The following is a 19,758-nucleotide window of genomic DNA, read 5'->3' as shown; positions in this document are numbered from 1 at the left end:
TCTGGTTGTGAAACTACAAGTTTTTAAGTCAAATGGTCTTAAATTCTTCGACTCTTGAAACAAAATTGTGATGATCTTTTCTACTTCAGAAATAATAATGGTTTTAGGGGTATATAATGTATAATAAGTGGAAGAGAATAATACATAACCCACCTCACAGACTTGAGAAAGTCAGAAAGCAGCTACTGAAATATGACAGTAAGGGAAAGTGTCACATAATTTGCTGCAGAACACAGTGAATGCACAAGGTGGCAAAGACAAGGAAGCAGAAAAAAAATACAAAATACTTAAAGGTATGAGGTTACATAACAGGAAGGAATGACAAGTTTTTAGTTTCTTTTAGAGCTCTTCTTATATGAATGGAAACACTCTCACTGAGAAGAGTTTATGGCTATTACTGAGACTGTGTTAAATAAGGTTTTCAATGAGAGGATTATCAGATGTCAGTTACTTATTTCATAGCTCTGACTCACTGAAGAAGAGATGACAGATCCAGGAAACAGTCCTGATTTATCAGTGTCTTTTTGGCTCTTCTATTAGTAGTTTCAGTAAGCCAGGCCTGGGAATTGAATGAGCTGTAAAGATGATAACAGCCATTTGTTGTCATAGCACAATTTAAGCACGATTTAATTTTCCTGTCCTTGGGAATACTGTTGTTCTCCACAGGCAAGTGCTCACAGATGTTTGTGTGTATGCCCTCCTGTCTTGTGCCTGTGCTGAGTGAGCTCCAGAGCCTCTGTGCCACAGCTTGTATGTGAGAGTGGAAACTTTTCCTTGCCCACAGTCCAAACAGGGCGTGCTTTGCTCTGGCTTTGAGCTCCTGGTGTGTGGCTCCCAAGCTTGGCCTCCCTGCTGCCATTTCAGCCCTCTGCACTCCCTCTCACAAGCTCTGCTGGTCAGCTGCTCCGAAGGGTTTGTTTTCCTGGGGATGGGTCTCCTGTTTCTTGCTGGCACATTGGCTTGATCACTTGCCTTGAGGCTTCTTCATGTTTGAGTGTTGCCAGTGGGAGCTGCATTGCCTCAGAGACTCCTCACCCAGTAAGTGCCACCTCCACAGATTCTCCTCTGGCAGCTGCTTTGCCAGGAAGCTGCACTGTTGGCATCCAGGCTCTCTTTGGCTCTGGTGTTGATGGTGGACGTGCCCTGCCCATTAATGTTGAGCTTAAACAGGGCCATTGCCAAGAACTTGGGTGCCTAAATTCTGTGTAGGTCCTGCTTTGTCTGTTCTTTTGAAGCTAGGCCTCAGTGCTTGAACTTGCATGAGGGACTTGTCTTTATAAACGAACCCTGGATCTGCTGGTAGATAAAACTAGCAGTGAGAGGTAAAAGAAACAGTGGGAAGGATTCCACTGATTGATGAATGGAATGAGAGAGGCTTGTCTTTACAGACAAACTGTAGGTCTGCTGATAAATTGGATACTGGGAGATGAAAGAAACAGTGGGAAGAACGGTAAATTCCATATGAATTCCACTGATTGACACAAGGAAAACAAAAAGCAGGGGGGTTATACATTAAAAGGGAATCTTAGGTATTAGACATTTCGGGAAGTCTGTACCTCTGAAGTAACTCAGGCAGTGAGGAAGAGAGGCCGACGTGCATCCGGGAAATGGGGATAAAAAGGAGGCTGCATCCTCCAAAATTTTGAGAGACACCAGGTAAAATGCCCCATGGCCTCTCCCTTTATTCAGATAAAGTTACAGGACTCCTCTGTCTTCTTTTGGGACATAAACCTCTGGCGTTTGTGGATTAATTTTCCTGACAAACTGTACAGGATTTTAGGATTTATTAGTGCTAACATTTGAAAGAGTATAAGGAGTATAGCTTTTGTGGTTCCTAATTTTTTTTTTTCCTCAATTATTTAAAGTGTCTAATAAGCCTCAAGGGCATCAAAGATTAAGAGCTTCTTGGTGCCAGTGAGTTAAACTTTTAAAAATCTTTTTTAAAAGAGTTTTTAATACAAGCTCAGTGAAAGATTTTTTTCAGAAGATACTTGCTTTTATGTGTCTGTTTTTCACAGAGGTTTTATCACAGTGAATGTTAAAATGGAAAGTGAAGCAAAATGCTCTCCACAAGAACTCTGTTCAGAGTAATTCAAACACACAGTAAATTGCAGATACATTTATAATTCTTCTGAAAGGAAGCAGGTTTTTTTCTGAATTGTTAAAAAAATTCTTCAAAATTATTTCTGTACTATTGTTAACCTTTCTGAATTTTACTCAGACATACGTTGTTAGGGGGTATATTTGTGTGTTAGGACATCCAGTAACAGGAATTGCTACTGTGGGTTTGGATATCTTATCAATGGCAGAATCATACTGTCATGTGGGCAATAATGGAATAATGTGTCTACTGGAGCAATCATGTTCTAGTAATAAGCACTTGCTTTTTCTTAGTGACAAGCTCTTGTCTCTTCATTCTCTACAATGAAAAGTTACTGAACTTAGTGGAGTGCAGCAATATGAGCTCCATGTTTCTTCAGAGCCAAGACATTCCCTGCCCTGGGGGCAGAAGGGATGATGGAGTTGTGATGAGCCTGAGTGGAAGGGGCTGTTGTGAGCAGCACTGAGTGGCTGCAGGTGCTGTTGTGTCTGCCATCATTAAATAGGGGGTTGTGTCTGAACAATTCTTCTGTATCCTCCTCTGGCTTTCAGTAGAGATCACTCCTGAATTGTTAGGGCTGGTAAGGAAAGGTCAGATACACTGGTATGAGAGCTACTTTCTTGAACTGAAATCCCCTTACTGTTTGAATGTTGTTTTGTGATATTTCTGCTTCATTACTTTTAGTTCATAGTTTCTCAGCTTATTATGCCTATAGGTTGGAGATACATATGTGTGTGTGTGTATATATACGTGGGTCAGTGTCTTTTCCTGATTTTTCGCTTCTGATTTCACTTCCTTCTTGTGTATTCTAAAAATGTTTGTTTCTTAACTGGGTTTTTATGTCACGATTACCTAGATGTTTGGGTCAGGCATGGGTAATTTAGTCTGGATGTGCCTGTGGCTCTTGTGCCACAGGTGGTGGCAGCTGCTGTGTCCTGCTGTCCCACAGCTGTGCTCTGTGTGTGGCAGGGAGCAGAGCCAAACCAGCCCTTCTTCTTACACCAGCCGTACTTCCATTTAAAAAATGTGAGGAGAATAATGATACATTTTACCTCGAGGCAGATCAGGAATTGAACTGAAGTTGCCCACCTTGTACATATTTATATTGCTGCTAATCAAGCCCCGGCCATCCATACAGCCTCAGGGCAGGCCAGCTGAGGCTGAGCAGCAATGGTGTGTGCTCTGTGGCAGAGCTCAGGAGTGATCAGATGTGCCCTGTACTGCATGTAGGGCATACCTGAGCCCTGCTGGGAATGCAACTCCTGAAACTTTATGAACCTAGCTTCCCTCAAGGCTCCGAAGCCTTGTCATTCACCACCAGATTGAGTCCACAGCTTCTGGGAGTGAGACCTGTGTGGATCTGAGCACATCAGCTGAAGTGCAGTGAGGGTGAGAAGAGGAGCCAGGATCCCTGAAGGCAGAGGGGCAGCTGGGACAGGGGGTGAGCTGGGCTGGGTGAGCCCTTAAGGAGAGGTAGCTGTGTGCAGCCTGCTATAGCCATGGGAAGGGACAGTTGTGGGAAAGGCACACAGTGGATAGCTGGGACTTGGGCTGGTGTGTCTCTCTAGATTTCAAACTCTGCATAGTCACTCACTGGAACCTGAGCGTTGCAAATTCAAAACCAGAAAATGGGTGGAAAACCAGGAGTTTTTATTATTGGTGGTGTGGTTCTGGGCCTTGCTGTTTGTCTCAGCTCTTAAATTTGGTTGCTGTGGAGCACTAATGCCTTGCTCTACCTCTGTATTGAGTAGTCTTCAACATCATTAAGGTTGGTCCATTGTTTGGATGTGGAGTCTGTAACTGCTAATGTTTCTTTGTGCTATTTTATTGCCATTCTTGCTCTTGGAGAGTGGAGGGACCTAGAGATGCCTCAAACATATTGATGTCTCAACTTGCCCTTACTTGCACTTCATGGTTTCCCCATGAAGACTTTGAACACTTTCCTGGGTTGTCAGTGACACCCGAGGAGGTAAAAAGAGCGGACTGTTTGATTTGTCCTTCATGGTTTCACTTTCTTTCACAAGTATATAACTTGCAAAGTTCTGTGTAGCTTCTCTCTGAAGAACAGACCCCAGACTTGATAGACTCGACTAACAGGGAGTTTGAAGAAATTCCTTATTAAAATCTTCTAGAACAGAATGGCTTTTGGTTATTTGATGGAAGGGGTTGAAATAACTGATGACTTGAAATCCTTGTTTTTTAAATCCCTTTTTATTTCTGAACAAATAAAATCCACTTTTATTTATGCCTTTTTACAAAAAAAAGTGGATTTGAATGCTATTAATTTACTGTCCTCTTCATACTTAAACATCTTAAGAAAACTGGTGTTCCAGAGAAGTTTGAAATTGAGGTATGTCAAAATGTAAACTAGAAGAATTTTCATGTGTGGGTGGGAAGTGTCACTTAGTTATTTTCTTATTCATAGCTGGGTTGGTTTTTTTTTAATGACTTTATTGAGTATTTTGTTTTTCAAAAAAGGATGTATTCCAGTAAAATTGGTATGCCTATATGGTATATTATGCTGGCATTTATGCAAGAAAATATGTAGTTTTCATGATTTTGTTGTTCACATTATCTGAGTAGTTGACTGAGTTGATTGAGCACTCCTACAGAGGATTCTCTTCCATTTTGTATGCAGTGTGTATAATTGAAAATCATTTTTTTAAATGTTAACTTTCAGTGAACATTTTGTTTTATGGGGAAATTAGATATGAATTGTTAAGGAGGAGGATCTTAAGTGTACTTAAAAGACAGAAGTAGTCTAGTGAATTCCCCAAATAGATTTACAGCTGAAAAATAAGCTGCAGTTACATGTACCTGATTATAGGTGCTCTTACAGACCTTGCAGAAATCTGGGATTTCTGCACATGACCTGGAGAAGGATAATGAGAGCTTTTTCTTTGAACAGTTCTGAGCTGAGCTGTGTCAGGATGGATCAGATCTGAGCTGGAGGCTTGCACTGCAGTGATGTAGTGTGAGGAGCAGCTCATGGCTCTGTGGGGATGATTCACTGTAAGAGTCAGTAATTTGTCTTTAGTGTAGCTGGTGGCACTGAAAATACATTGGGTTCCTGCAGGCTAAATTTTTTTCAAGAAACCTTCAATAAAGCAGCATTTGCTCTCCCCAAGATGAAATAAATCCTCGATTATGATATAAACAAGCATTAAAAATAATCAGGTACTTGTTAACTCAGCATCTACCTAGCTGTTTAGTTTACAAGAATTTTCCTCTTTTTGCAGTTTATTGAAAATGGTTGTTACTACGTAAGATTTTTCTCTACCAGTTTCCTGTTTTTTAGAAGATGTTAGACTGGTCATTTTCTGAAATGTCAGGGTGCCATTTCTGGGAATGCTACTGAAGTCTGCTGTTCCAGATGCGTTTATTTAGGTTTTTTTATCCTCTGGTATAACGCATCTGATTTTTGTTGTCCAGATACATTTCTAAATTTCATTCTGTTTCAGGTTGAAAGTTACTTTTTGTTTGTATAGCAGTTCTAATTAAAAAGATCAATCATAATTGGATTGTTCAGGGAACTCTTCATAGAATGTTGGTGTTGTAGACCCATCAAAAACCCAAACCAGCCTGGCTGGAGTTGACTCTGCTTTAAGCAGTGGGTTGGGTTGGATAATGTCCAGACATTGCTGCTGTCTTCAATCTGTGGAGTCTGATGCTGAACATTTGAGTAAATTCCAGTGTTTGTGCAGCATCTTGGATGACCCAGATGTCTCATTTTAATATACAGTAAATCCCGTTATTTACTAATGGAAGATTGAAAGATATTCAGGTAATGAAGCCAGGACAAGAAATTACTTAAAGGAGTAAAAGGAAAGCTTCTTTCATTTGAGTCATCTCTGGTAACTTTCAGATTAGCAGTTTGTTAAATTCTGTTGCAATGAATTCTCTCTATAAAACAATACTTTGTAGAAGTCATTTGGGAAGTGGTTGATTAAAAACTCTCCCTAAAAATTCCTTCACATGACTATCGAGGTCTAGTGCGTGGCTGAGCAAATGCTTTTGCTCTGGTTACTTGAATTCAGGATAGGGTATGCCAGCAGCCTGTGAGATGCTGCACTTCTTAACTTACAGTACCAGAAGTGACTCTGACAGAGATGGAGATACCTGCACAGTTGTCAGCTGACTTTTGGACTTAATTTGGACTTCTTGCCTAGCTTCTCATCATCTTTTTTTATGAAGAATGAACAATGGAGTTTTATGTGAAATAGCTTATGGTCAATTTGATGAAATTGGTACTGTATCATATTGCAGAAAAAATTGTAATTCTTGGTCTTAATTGTTCAGCCAGATCTTAAAACAGTGAGTTAAAGGAGATTGGGAACTTGAAGATCTAAATCTCAATTCCACATTTCCATCTTCTTTCTGAAAAGAAAACCAAAACAAGACTTAAAAAACAAAACCACATCTTTGTCTTTGGTCACAAGCAGCATTCATTGGCACTTCCTTCTTATTTTAACTTTCCTTTTAATGAATTATTTTCCAGTTGTTGTTCCTGTCTGACATGCTACTCTTCTTTCCTTAATTAAGTAAAATAAAAAGGAAGATTATAATTTTGTATAATTGCATTTTTGACCAATGTGTATGATCAGAAGGCTGGCTTAGTAAATAATGAATCATCATCCTCCATCATATTAACAAAAAAGATGTGCTTCAGTCCTTTCAAGATCAGCTCTTCTCAAGAACTGCTTCTGTGGTTGTGTTGCCAATTGGCACATTTTCTTTGAGTATGCAAAGAAAATAAATGTCTTGAGTCAGAGAGCTGCAGTGCTTAGTAGAATACATGAAATAAATAATTCTAATTGCTATACTTACTGGAAAATCCTTTCTATCTTATTCTAATTGTCTTTAACTATTGTTTCATTATCAGGATAAAAAACAAAGGAAATTTATACAAAGATGGAAAGAGATGGTAAGTCAGCTGCTTGACTAGGAGCTGTACTCAGGAATAATCTAGGATTATTTTTTCTATCAAGTAGTGATATTTCTAATTTTTTCTGATCCCTAATATTGTATGGGAGGAATTATCAGTTTGTAAAAGAAGTGGTAAAGGAATCTGTCCCTTCATTTTCTTGAATATATTTAGCTTTTTGCAGGAGAAATGAATAATAATCTTTATTCCATGTAAATAAGAGAAAATAAGAAATATAATAATTACATACCTCCTGGCAGCAGTTAATGGAAAAAAAAATTGAGCCCAAGGTAAATCTCTTATCTGGTAACTTGGTTAGTGCTTCTTTTGTGCTTAATACAGCAAAAGAAAACTGTATTATTGATGTGCCTTTACTGACTGTGCACCTGTACACATGGACAGTGCACACAGGAGAGAGCAGATGCACATAAGCCAGAACCATTTTGGTTTTACAGTGCTATTTCTAGTCTACTGCTTGCAGTAATAAGGAAGTGAAATAGGGGAAAACTTTGCTAAGTTCCTGTAAAAAGTGTGAACTGAAGGAGTCCAACCAATGAGTAGGTGAAGGAAATGGGGAATGCTGTGGGAGTGCTCGTGGCTGTATGCTAAGGGAGTATGGTCACAATGGCATCTGTGATGTGTCCTACAGTTGGCAAGGAAGTGGAGGTTTTATTGCTTAGCTTTCAAGTAATCACAAAAACTTGCTTCTAATTTGAAAAACAAGAGTCCTAATAATCTTTTAAATTCTGTCAGCCACCTACTGTGTTGAACTGTGCAGCTGTACGTTAAAGCAAGGCTTTGAAATTCAGTGCACTGGGATGTTGTAGGTGATGCTGACAGATGCTGCCAGGGCTGGCAGCAGTTTTTACTTGTCCTCTCCTGAGCAGCTGGGGAACAGCTGACCAGATTGTTGAGATGAACAATTATCCTGGATCCCAACAGGAAAGCAGAGTGCTGTTCCATGTGAGTGAGCATGCAAAATCTGAGCAAAGCCTGGGTAAGGCTGCCAGCTCCTCAGGCTGTTTGGCTCCTCATTTATTGTGATCCTTGGAACACCTGCCTCTCTCAGCTGTAAGAATGGCATTTTTGTAGAGCAAGACTGCTCAGTGACTGGTACTTCTAAGTTCTTCCCAGAAAGACTGGGAAGGAACAGCAGATCTGAAACTTTCAGAGTTTGGTCCCAAGGCTGTCTTACAGAGCTGGCAGGGCATATGCCTGTGTTGTGTCAGAAGATCTGTTGTGCTTTCTGTGTTTCCATGAAAGATTCTACTTTTGATACATTGGCAAAATTTAATAGAAGAAAGTTTCCTCTGGAGAATCTCCAGCTATATTCCTGATTTCTGATGTTGTGCTTTAGTTCTTGCTCTGTTTTTCAGTTAATCTGTAACGTTGTCGATGCCATTTTGAATGTCTGATAGAAATATAAGCAAATAGTAAGCCCTTTTTTTCCTCATTCCATGTCTGGATGAAATGTGGTTGGCAGAGGTCAGATATCAAAATTTACTCGTTTGGCATTTATTCAGATGCAGGTCTAGTAAAGTAGTATTACAGATCTATTACAACTATAGCTATTACAAGTAAAATAGAGAGGCTGAAAGAATGACCAGGAGGGAAAGGGTTTAGATTTTTGTTTTGACCACTAATTAAGGAAGGAAGTAAATTTTTTTTTGTCTCCTACCTTATTCTTGTAGTGAAGAGTTTGTGTATATCTGTGATTCAGATGTGTGGGCGAGTGTGTAAATCTGGAATCATCCATTGCTGGCAAACAGCAGGAATATGACACTGTCCTCATATTCCCTGTGGCAGAGGAAGTAAATGAGATGGAGTAAATGAGCAGTGTCCTGGGATTGCTCTGTAACACAGTGCTCCTGTGGGACTCCTGGGAGCCACTGGTGGGGATGCAGTGCTGGGAATGCACCTGTGGGGCCTGGCTGCTGCAGAGAGACAGATTTTTTAGATGGTTTCTAGGCCAGAATGGCTCTTAGTTCCTTTGCCCAAATAACACATTCTGAGGCAAGAGTGATGCAGCAAGGCACAGTCTGATCAACAGTCTGATCAGCACCAAAGGCTTCTTTGCTCAGCTAGAAGAAAGAAGTAGCCTGCAAATTTAATAGTGAAGAAAAAGGTGGAAATCTGAGCACTGGAAGTAATTTAGAAGGAAATAATAGGAGGAAAAGTAAAGACCTCTCTAGATGGGGGACAGGAAGTAAAAAATACTGTCTTTTCTACCTGCTTCAGGCTTCCTGTGAATAGTTAGCTGGAAAAATTAATGCAGTCAATAAAGCAAAGTGAGTATGTGCCAGAAAGAGTTCACGAATATTTAAGAAAGGCTTTTGTGAACCATTGACCTTGATTGTCAAAATCTGTGAGGAATGAGTATTTCCAGCTGACAAAAAAAGTCAAATTTATCTTAACAAATAAATTGCTTTATGTAGGGAATTTATAGATCAGTCCCTCTAACTTGGATAACTGTGAAGACGTTGCAGGAAATCCTTATATATTCATTTCCTAAAACTGCTCAGGATAAGAAAGTGGTGCTGAGCCACAAGCATCTATTTTGAAAGTATGTTTTGTCAAATACATGTAGTTGTTTGACAGACTAGCTGGCTGGGGATTAAAAGGGAAGTTGTAAACTGCTGTAATGTTGCACACAGCAATGCACACTGACAGGATGTTTTCATAGGCACACTTGAGAAGCACAGTTGTTGTATAATGAGGAGAAATACAGGTCATGGAAAAACAGTGTTCTTAGTGAACTGGTATTTAATCATTGCAGGTCAATTTGGGGTCGCTTAATGAAGTGGGATTCTGCAAGGACTGGCATGGGACCCATGTGTATGGTGTACTAATAAATGAAATAAAAGTAAATAAATGGCTGGAAATAATTGAGAATTTGAATGATGCTACCCTGATGCAACTTCAAAGGATTTTATAGGTCAATAAAAACATTACTCCTCTTTTACTCCTCTTTTCTTCTTTCTTTTTTTTTTGGGGGAAATGGTCTGAAATCTGCAGATTGAAATGATAAGTACCAACAATTACTCTTGGGAAGAAGTTCACTGTATACATAAAAATGCAGGGTTTGTGGTACTGCTCTACAGCTCCCAATGCCATAAGAAAATCAGAAATGAAATGATCTGTCAGTAGGGCTCAGCTCAGCAGAAAATTTTAGACATCACAGCTTAAGAGTAACAAGGACTGATAAAAGGAACAAAATGAAGCAAGGAATTTAGAACTTAAAAAGTAGGAAGCAGCTGACTTAACTGAGTGTGTGTAATTTAGGAAGAGGTGGAGGAGAAGAGGAACACGCAGATATTTTCAGATAGAGAAGAAGTTTTTATAAGGTTTATGCTGTTAAGTTATTCTCTGTATCCATTCAGAGAAAGACAGATGAAATTGGCAAAATGCAAAATTTGTGCAGTATTGAGTAAAACCCCACCCATTTAGATGAGAAAGGGCTGGAACAGTTCCCTTGGGAGGCCATGGAGAGTTGCTCTTTGTGTAGGTTTGTAATAGTGAATGCTTTTTCTATGCAGCAATCAAAACTTGAGTGAAATTTTGTGGGGCTTTTAGATTTCCAGGCCATATACAGATAATAATTGTCCTTTCTACAGTTTTGTGTTCTAGCATCTGGGGAAGGCAGGTCAATAAAGGAAGCTATTAATAGTTGTAGGCATACTAGGAGTTTATTTTCTTATGAGCTATTTGCATGAAGATAGTACATTTAACAGTGATTCAGCTTATCTTATCATATCAGCAGGATTTTTTGTATCCTGACAAATTTATAACTATATTGGAAAGATTTATCTAAATGTAATATTTCAGGACCTACCTAATCATTTTGCATCCTATAATCTGCTCATAAACTGGAACTTAAGTACAAGAAATAGAAAATAGGAATTTTGCTCGACCAGATTAAAACTTTGGAACCAAATTGCATTTGTGTAATGTAATATGTGAGCTGTTCTCTCATACTGACATGTTTTTCTGAGGAGAGTGGGTATGCATTATAAAAAAAAACACAACCAGAATTTTTACTGGTGCTTCAGGTACAAAACAATGGATTTATTCTGGAATAGACAGGTAGTCTCTTTGCCTGATCTAGATGAAGCAGCTTTTTCTCCTCCCTACAATTGAGTTTGGTGATTATAAAGAAGGAATGATTTCATTATGCGTTGAACTGACTTTTTTGCAATAAACTTGAGAATCTAAAAGCATACTATCAAATGTCACTGTTTTATGTGATGTATTTCACAGTTTAAAACACAATTTTTTTCCAGAGTTGAAATTAGAATTGTTGACATTAAGGAAATGAAAATGATTGATGGAGTGGTTTTACTTGACCAGCTGCTAATGATTTCTCACTCAATATCGTGTTAGCTTGTGCTGAAGCCATGCATATGGCAACCTAGAAAATAGCCTGAAGTTCCTGAAACTCCAAAGAAGAAAAATATAAATTATTCTGGTGCTTTTGATCGACGAACTGTGATATAAAATGTGACTTTTGATGTTCTGGGATGGTGTGATCGATAGCATAATTTTTCTTATTAAATTGTTTACTCTTCACTGAATGTTACAGTGCATTATATTTTGGCTCAGAGGCAGTGAGAAAGGTCACTTAATTTCCTTGTTGGCCACTGCAGCCCTTGCTCAGGTGGAGCTGTTTGGGAGGAAGGGAGAGGACATTTTCATTGGGAACAGCTGAAAATGCTCATCTGAGTGAAACTTCTGGAGCTTCCTAAACTGGGGACTGGTCTCTCTTGGAGGAGACTGTGGAGAAAGAGGGGAATGTTTCTGTGGCTGCTGAGGGAGTTTTATAAAGTTATGGTATCTCAAAAGCCTTGCTGAGAATTCTCAGCCTGAGAACAGGTTTGTAGGTGAGGAAGGAAGGAGAATTCTTCTAATCGAGTGCTCATTGAGTATAGGGAATATCTCAAAAAGCTGCAGGTGAGCATTTAACTATGGAGCAGCCAGTGTGTTGTGGCTATTGCCTCTGTCCAGCTGTGCTGCAAAAAGTTCTCACTCTTATCTCCAGTGCTGACTCCCCATTATCTCCTGTACAAGTGCAAAAAACCTAATACTTGAAAATACAAATCCTCTAAAGCCAGTGGTGGAGCTGCAACTGGCTTTAATGGAGCCAGAGCATCACCTAGATTGAAGGAGTTCAGATCAGCTCTTGAGACTTTTAGGACTTTTTAAAAGAGTGTGGTCTGTACTGAATATTTTATGATGTTCTTTTTTGATTTTACCTATATTGCCTGATACTCTGGTTTATTGTAGTACCTTACAAACTTCATTTGAACAATATGCTCGCCATTTTTGTTAAAATACTGTCCTGGTTATATCTCCCCTTTTCTTCTTTCTTTGAATGGTGCTGGAGTTATGGTGTTTCTGCTGACACTTATGATGTAAAATGGAAGAATTTCTGCAAAGCAGAAAGATTAAATTACTGTTTGACCTAGTGTTGAAGCTGAGCAAATTAGCAAAGGAAAAACTGTCGATAACCAGTGAAAATTCATCATATTTTCCTCACACATTTTTTACAAGTATTAGGTGGCAGCTAAAATTTCTGACCAGGGCTAGTCTCTGTCTCTTTTGGCCTCAGACTGCATGTAATTATTCACAGTATGCCATTTCTTCTTTATAGAAAGCCTTATTACCCACAAGCAGATGTGATCTGTCATATTTTCTTTCAACAATTCCCCTTTTCCCCCTACTCTGAAATAAATCAGAAAAGATTTATAATATTCTGCAGCCCATAAAACCTGCTTAATTATCCTTAAATCACATATATCTGACTGCAAAGCTCTTATTTTATAAAAATTTTGGGAACAGAATTATAGAGTTTGGTTTAGTTTTACTGGAGGAAAAATGCATTTTTTAAACCTAATTTTTTGCAAGTTTTTGCTGCAAATTAAAAGCTCTTTTAGACCGAAGGAAAAGAATGGATCTACCTTGAGATGTCCAAACAGAAGGAAGTATTCAAGCTGAAGTGATAACATCAATGCCGATGGTGCTGTCTGTCTCTATTGTCACTGTGCTGTCCTGATGTAACAAATACCTTTTTTTTTACAGCCCAGGCATGTTTGGATGGGGATGTTGTTTGTTCACTCCCCTGCCCCAGGGGATTCCATTTGTTTTCAGACCAACCATTGTGAAGGAGAACTGGATTTGTTCTCTGCCATTTGCATTCCTTCCTTAATCCATTACCATGATGAATACTTACAGTTCTGTCAAGTCTGTCTTCACTGAATCGTTGGGATTTTCCTTTTCCATCAGCATCTCTATGGTTTTCCCTCCTTTCTTTCAATTTTACACATCTGTCCCTTCTCCCGTTTAGACAGAATGAATTTGTTTTCCTTCTTGGGTATTTTTTCTAAAGATGATTTTCAATGAAATGCTGATTTAATTTTGGACAGCTCTAATGGAGATACTGGCTTTAGGTGAGAACTAACTGTTGGGTTCCCAAGGGTTGTTATGGGGAATTCCTCCATCTCCCCCTCTTTGCTGATGTGCTTAATCCCTTCAGTCACACATTGAATTTACAAAGCAGCTCCTGCTATTTCACCTTAGCTAACCACTGATGCTGCAATATCTGTAATAAAGATTTTGTATTTATGGTGCTTTCTTATTTTTTAAATGATTTTTCAATGTTAACTTTATTAACTGATAGTCCTGAAAACTGTGATGTTAATGGAAAAATACACCACTGCAGCAGACCAGCGATCAGATCTTGGTGGGCATCATTGCATATCTTCACATCTAATTTGATTAATATTCATATGGGCAGTACTTTGGTGTCTTTATATATATTGTTATTTATTAATAATTCTGCCTTTGATTTACTTTTCTACTTCCTTTGGTTTCTCTGAAGTCCTCCTAGGTGAAAGAGGCCAGTAGCAATGTTATTTTTAACATAAGAGCACTTGATTGAGGGTGTAATATAGGTCTACTAGAGCCTCTTTGTATTCATTTGCCTCCCTGAGAAGTTTTGCAGATCTGGGTCTGTCTTCTTTTTTTTTTTTTTTTCTGGGGTCACTTACTTTTAGTTCATGTGTGTAAAGCCAACTTTTCTATCCCTGTTACTGATTTACATTCAGATTGCTACTGGTTACTGACATGTACAGCAGATACTTGGTATGAAAGAAAATGGAAATGGTTTTCACTTCGGAAAGGCGGATCCCATTCTCTGGTAGTTTGCCTGTGTATATCCAGTCCAGACTTACATTTAATCCTTCTCATCTTCTGTTTTGTGTTGTGCCTTATTAGCCTTGCCCCCTTTAAAAGCCAGCCTTAGATATCTTCTCCTCAAAGTCTGTACATTTTGAAAACACATTTTTTTCATTCCTGAAGTATAACTTAGTTGCATTTATATCCCCTTTCTTTATATCCTCTCTCAGGAATAATGCTGAATTATTTCTGCATTTAAATCTTCAAATTTTAGCTATCAGTGTGAGTCTTTTTTTTGGGTAACTGTTGTATTTTCTGTGGCATTAACAATGCCCTTGCATAAATTCTCTTCCTTCCTCCTTATTTTGTAAAGGAAAAACACACAATCTCTCAAAACAGGTTATTTATGGGAATCAAAAACAAAACAAAACAAAAAAAACCAACCAAAAAAACCCCACCCAAACCAAGAGTCAAAACTTTTTTCAAAGAATAATTCTAGTTTATAGTAAGATGTTTGCAACATTACAAGAAAGAATCTTAGAATGTAATTTAGTAGTATAAATGATCTGAAATAATTTCTTTATTTCAGTGGGTATTTTAATGTCATTGCTAAAGTAAAGGTTTTGAGGCTGAAAAGAAAGGAGTGAATGAGTTCGAGGTGTGTGAGGAGGCTGGATGGGCTCTGCAGTGCAGATCACAGGCAGGTCGTCCTGCCTCCTCAGGATCCAGCTATCTTCAGTGAGACTGTAGATTCAAGGAGGCATTCCGAGAAATAGAGAAATGGAAGAAAGTTTCAGGAAGAAGGCAGTATTGAAGTGACTGTTTAAGCCAGGCAGGAGATAGGATTATACAATTACACAATAAAGTATAATTACTGTATTAGACAATACAATATAATTATTGATTAGACAATGATGTTTATTCCCACTCAGGTTCACGAATTCCATTCCATTGATGTAGATGCTGTGCTCCCCAGAGACTGAAGGGGTTTTAAGAAGTTAGAGAAGCACTTTGAGAAGGACTATCTAGTTTTTATCTGTTCCTCAACATAAGTTACACATGAGGTGAAAGACTGCTGTAAAGACTGTGACTGTGCTGGCATCCCTGTCCCGGGAGAGGCATCACCTGGCAGGCAGTGAGGGCAGAGAGAGCCTCCAGGGCCGGGCTGTGAGTGTCTCCACACACACACACGGGCTCAGGGTGCCCGGCAAGTGCAGCTGGGGAGGGACCCTGGCACCTGGAGCCGGCTGCCTGTGACAACTGGCTGGCTTGTGAGGTCTGCTCCTTTTCTTCCCTGTGTCCTGCTTCCCTGCCCGCTCCTGCTCATTGCTGCCACGGCCTTGTGCCCTGCGGGGACTGCCACCTGTCCCTGCCTGTCCCTGCCTGTCCGTGCTGTGCTTCCTGGGCACAGCTGCCTGTCCCTGCCTGTCCCTGCCTGTCCCTGCCTGTCCCTGCCTGTCCCTGCCTGTCCCTGCCTGTCCCTGCCTGTCCCTGCCGCCTGTCCCCGCTCCGGCTGCTAAGCTTTTGCTGACATAGAGTAGGGGTTCTTGTGGTAACACTGTCCCTGTCTTCTGTTTCTTTTCCCCTCCCTCTTTTTCCTCTCTCTGCACCTTGTCCTGTCCCTCTTTAGTAGGAGCACTTACCTTTTTTTAACCAAGAAGCAGTTCTCAGATATAATACTGCTGCGTTTGCATTTTATTTATGTCCAATAACTCTATCAAAAGAATCCTCTGTGACTCTGGCTTGGCAGAATGGGACACACCTATACACCTATATATAAGTTGGTTTTGCTTTGAGATGGGTAGGGCAACGTGTTCCTTCTTTCCAGAAACTTCTAAAGTTTCTATTATAATCACTAGATCAAAGTGGAATTAGGGCAGTTCATACTGACATTTGTTAACCATATCTCTTCACAGCTTTAGTCTGCAAATAGATTATAAAAAACCCAAAACTTTACATCACCTTGTCTAGTGGTAGAATGAAAAAAAAAAAGGTTGATTTTTATTAGCATAATCTAGCATTATTATATTTATGAATCTATATTGGCAAGAACTAGTGATGAAGAAAAGGAGTCAGAGAAGCTTCAGCATGTGCTGGTTGGCAGCAAAGCTGCTCAGCTCTGGAGGTGATACCTGGGAGGCATTTCCCTCCAGGATCTCAGTAGGAATAGTTCTGTTTTACTGCTGGCAGTCTCACTTGTGACAGCTAGACTTTGGAGAGCTGGAGTGCAGAAGGCAATGAGAAGTATGAACTGTCTAGGTAATGCTGAAGCAGAAGACAAAAATAAATCTTGTTAATGAATCCTATTTGCATATTCAGATACACCATTGATAGCTGTATTTTTTCCTTTCCTGACAATGAGGATAAGGTTTTTGGGTAGTAGAGACTGGACTAATTGTGCAAGATTACAGGTTCTTTAAAAATAAAGTTACCAACAGCAAGACGTAAAAGGGAGGTGCATCATTATTACTAGAAAAATAAATCGCGTTCATTATTTCTTTTGAAAACATAAATTACAACAAACTATTCAATATGAATTGTTCAGTTAATGGCTTTCCATGCCTCATTTATGACACACTCTTGTATAAAACTACTGAAATTATTGAAGTGCACAGTGCTGCAGAGACACATAATTTTCTTTTAATGAGTATTCTCAGCAAAAGTTGATGAAGTTTTGTTCTCTAAGAAATACAGAATTAGTGTATAACAATGTTTAAATTACTGGGCTTTGAAATATCTTTCAATGAAGCACTCACTCTATGATTAGATTGTAGATAGAAGCATTGCTGAAATGCATCCACCTTAAAAGTCTGTTTCTTAGGGATTACAAAATGGGAAATACTCTCTATGAAAGCTGGAAGAAACATACTCTTGTGTAACTGCATGCTGAATTCTTCTGGTGTTTATTAGGAGACCATCCATCCTGGTCACGCCAGCTGACCTAAGGCAATTAAGAAGGCAATCATCACACATTAATCCAAACCAATGCTATATTAATGGAGCACTAATTAATGCTCATTTGTATATTATTAGTGTTACATCTGTCGGGGTGGGACGTTGAAGTGTCTCCTGTCAGGAATGTGTGTCAGAGGGCTGGGGGTGTGAGCTGTGTGTCACTGGCTCATTTGCTGTCCCACAACAGGAACTCCTCTGTGGCTGCCATCTAATGAAGCAGTTCTTAGAGTGGGTTATTTGCATACCAGGTTAATGGTGATCAAGCAGAGTAGAAGCTCCATGCCACGTGGGATTTTCACACTTGTACACGCTGCACTTCAGCTTACGTAAAATATCTTGGCAAAGTTCTAGTGGTAAAATGTTAATTTCCTGGGGTTCATTAGAATACATTAATCATGAACTCTGATTATATTCACCTTATTCTGAAACTTTATAACTGAAATTAATCAGGCTTTCTAATTAGGTAGAACAATAAAATGGAACCTGGCCTTGTTATTTTATAATAGAGCTATTAATTCGCTCAAATGTTAGAATTGTTTTGAGGAATTTAAGGAACATATGCTTTCAAGTATGGATCACTATGGTCAAACTTGTACCTGTTAGAGCTTCATAAGTATCTCTCTGTGTTGAAAGATGTTTGCAGTACTTCTGACAAGCAGGTTTATTTTTTGTTTACTGTTGTGATGGACTTGAGACACCTGGGAAAAAGCATTTCTCCTTTCTGGTTAGCTGAATCTTGATTATAAAATACACACTCCCCTGCCCTCCCTAAGAGAAATCTCAGGGTTTCAGATGGCATCTGCCCTCTGGGTGGCTGAGGGGATGCTAACCATGCTCCCTGGAAGTTGCAGTGTGTCATTACTAATTACGTGAGAGTCGTGTTTCTGTGTTGAAAATGGAGATTGCTCATTCCTAGCAGAACCAGGGGAAGAGGCAGCTTTCCTTGCTGCAGCAGCTGTGAGTGTAACCAAGTGCTGTGGCCTCAGAGAAGCTGTGTGCACATCCAGAGAGGGACTGGGTGGGCCATGTTTGGCTGAGGAAGAGCCTGACCTACAGAGCGTTGGGATCTGTGGGGGCTTTCCAGGGAATGCCAGCTGTGTGCTTGCCCCAGGCTTCAGTTCTTCCTTGGGTTTCATGGCTCAGCTGCTGTGCCAGGCAGGTTATCGAGGCTGGCTGTAGCTCTGATGTGACCAAGTAAAGCCATTATTAAACTCAGCCTTTACTGGTTAGATTTGCCTTTAGGAAGCCCAGGCCCTGGGGCTGTACAGAACTGTGGAGCAGAAAGACCTTTCCCTCAGGAGAGCAGGGTCAGGCTGCAGGACATGGATTAAGCTGTGAACTTTTTCACCTGCTCAGCAGACCATCTTTGTTACCACAGCTGGGAACTGGATCCAGCTGCTTGTGTGTGACACTGTAGATGATCATATAATTAATTAACATTCACTAACTTTGAGGACCTTCATTGCTAGTGTAGCAAAATCAAGTATTTGTTACAGTCCAGTGACACTGGAATCCTGCCTTACTTCTTAGGTCATAGTGTTGCCCTTGCACTTCTGTTTTGTTTTTTTTAGCCTTCATGTTGTGGTTTTTTGCACAGTTGCTGTTCTCATGTCCAGTGTGAGGATTAGAAATAATAAGAGATAAAACATGCCTTGAGACAGAGAGAAATGGAAGGACTGAGTAGAGCAAGCCTAGTACACTGCTTCTGAGGCTGGCATTTTCCATTGGTTGTGTGCTGCCAAAAGAAGTCTGATGTTTATGATGTCTGTGTGGAAACTGTGTATATTCTATGGATTTTTATGTTAGAGGTGTCTCTCAGACCACTTGAGAATAGTTTGTACTGCAGATTTTAGTAACTTTTTAATTGAAGCAGTCATTTGCTTTCTTGTTTAGATGGTGGTTTTTTTTTTTAAAATTATTTACTGTCTTGAGATACATGCAGGAATTTGTCAAATTAGTCATTAATCTTTCTATACACCCCCCTTCTCTAGGGACCTCCAGTCAGATACTTGGGCTTGCTTTGCTAATGGGTGTTTCAGCTCTGTGCATTGCTGGACAAGCATGATCCACTGATGGATGATGGTGGGAATTTTGCTTGGAGCTAGGTTTATTTTTAAAATTGTCTTGGGTTTTTCATTGCTAGAGGTTATGTTGTTTCTCTGTATTGTCTGTATTTTGCAAGTGTAATGACTCCCCCCAAGCCTTTTCTTGGTAAAAGGACCTGCCAGGGTCTGCTGGTGTCACTTAACTGAGACAGAGGTAGAGGCCATTGCCTACTTCTGTTCTTGGTGTGTGGCTCTCACTCCAAAGGGAGACTATACATGAGAGTGACCCCCTCTTAATAAATACTTGAACCCACAGGCTCCTTTCTTTTTGCTAACCTAGCTAGGAGGCTGGGACTTCGTTAGGGATACTGATCTGTTTTATCCATGGAACAAAAGCATTTCCTGTTCCTGTGCAACCAGAATCAGAACACAGCTGGCAAAAATCTGTTGGCAAGCAGGTGTACACAGGCTAAGGTCAGAATTCAGGAGTAGGTCTTTCTCTGGGTTAGCCTAACCTAGATTTTTTCATCATGAGTATCTTTTAGAGAAGGTACCTACCTGCC

General features: G+C 39.7%; 2 protein-coding genes across 3 annotated transcripts in view; one reads left to right on the top strand and one right to left on the bottom strand.

The window, feature by feature from the left end:
- CTNNA3 (catenin alpha 3) overlaps positions 1–19,758 on the top strand; it is a 419,154-nt gene that overhangs the window by 96,621 nt on the left and 302,775 nt on the right. The window lies entirely within an intron of this gene.
- LRRTM3 (leucine rich repeat transmembrane neuronal 3) overlaps positions 6,374–19,758 on the bottom strand; it is a 95,123-nt gene continuing 81,738 nt past the window's right edge. Inside the window, exon 3 of the mRNA XM_072930784.1 lies at positions 6,374–6,478. Within this exon, the coding sequence (XP_072786885.1) occupies positions 6,389–6,478 (90 nt within the window). The 3' untranslated portion in view covers positions 6,374–6,388. The remainder of the gene's footprint in view (positions 6,479–19,758) is intronic.

This window comes from Taeniopygia guttata, chromosome 6 (genome assembly GCF_048771995.1).
Source record: "Taeniopygia guttata chromosome 6, bTaeGut7.mat, whole genome shotgun sequence".
In the NCBI taxonomy this organism is placed as follows: domain Eukaryota; kingdom Metazoa; phylum Chordata; class Aves; order Passeriformes; family Estrildidae; genus Taeniopygia; species Taeniopygia guttata.
Note: the sequence above shows the minus strand (reverse complement) of the source record. Positions and strands in the feature narration are given on the sequence as shown.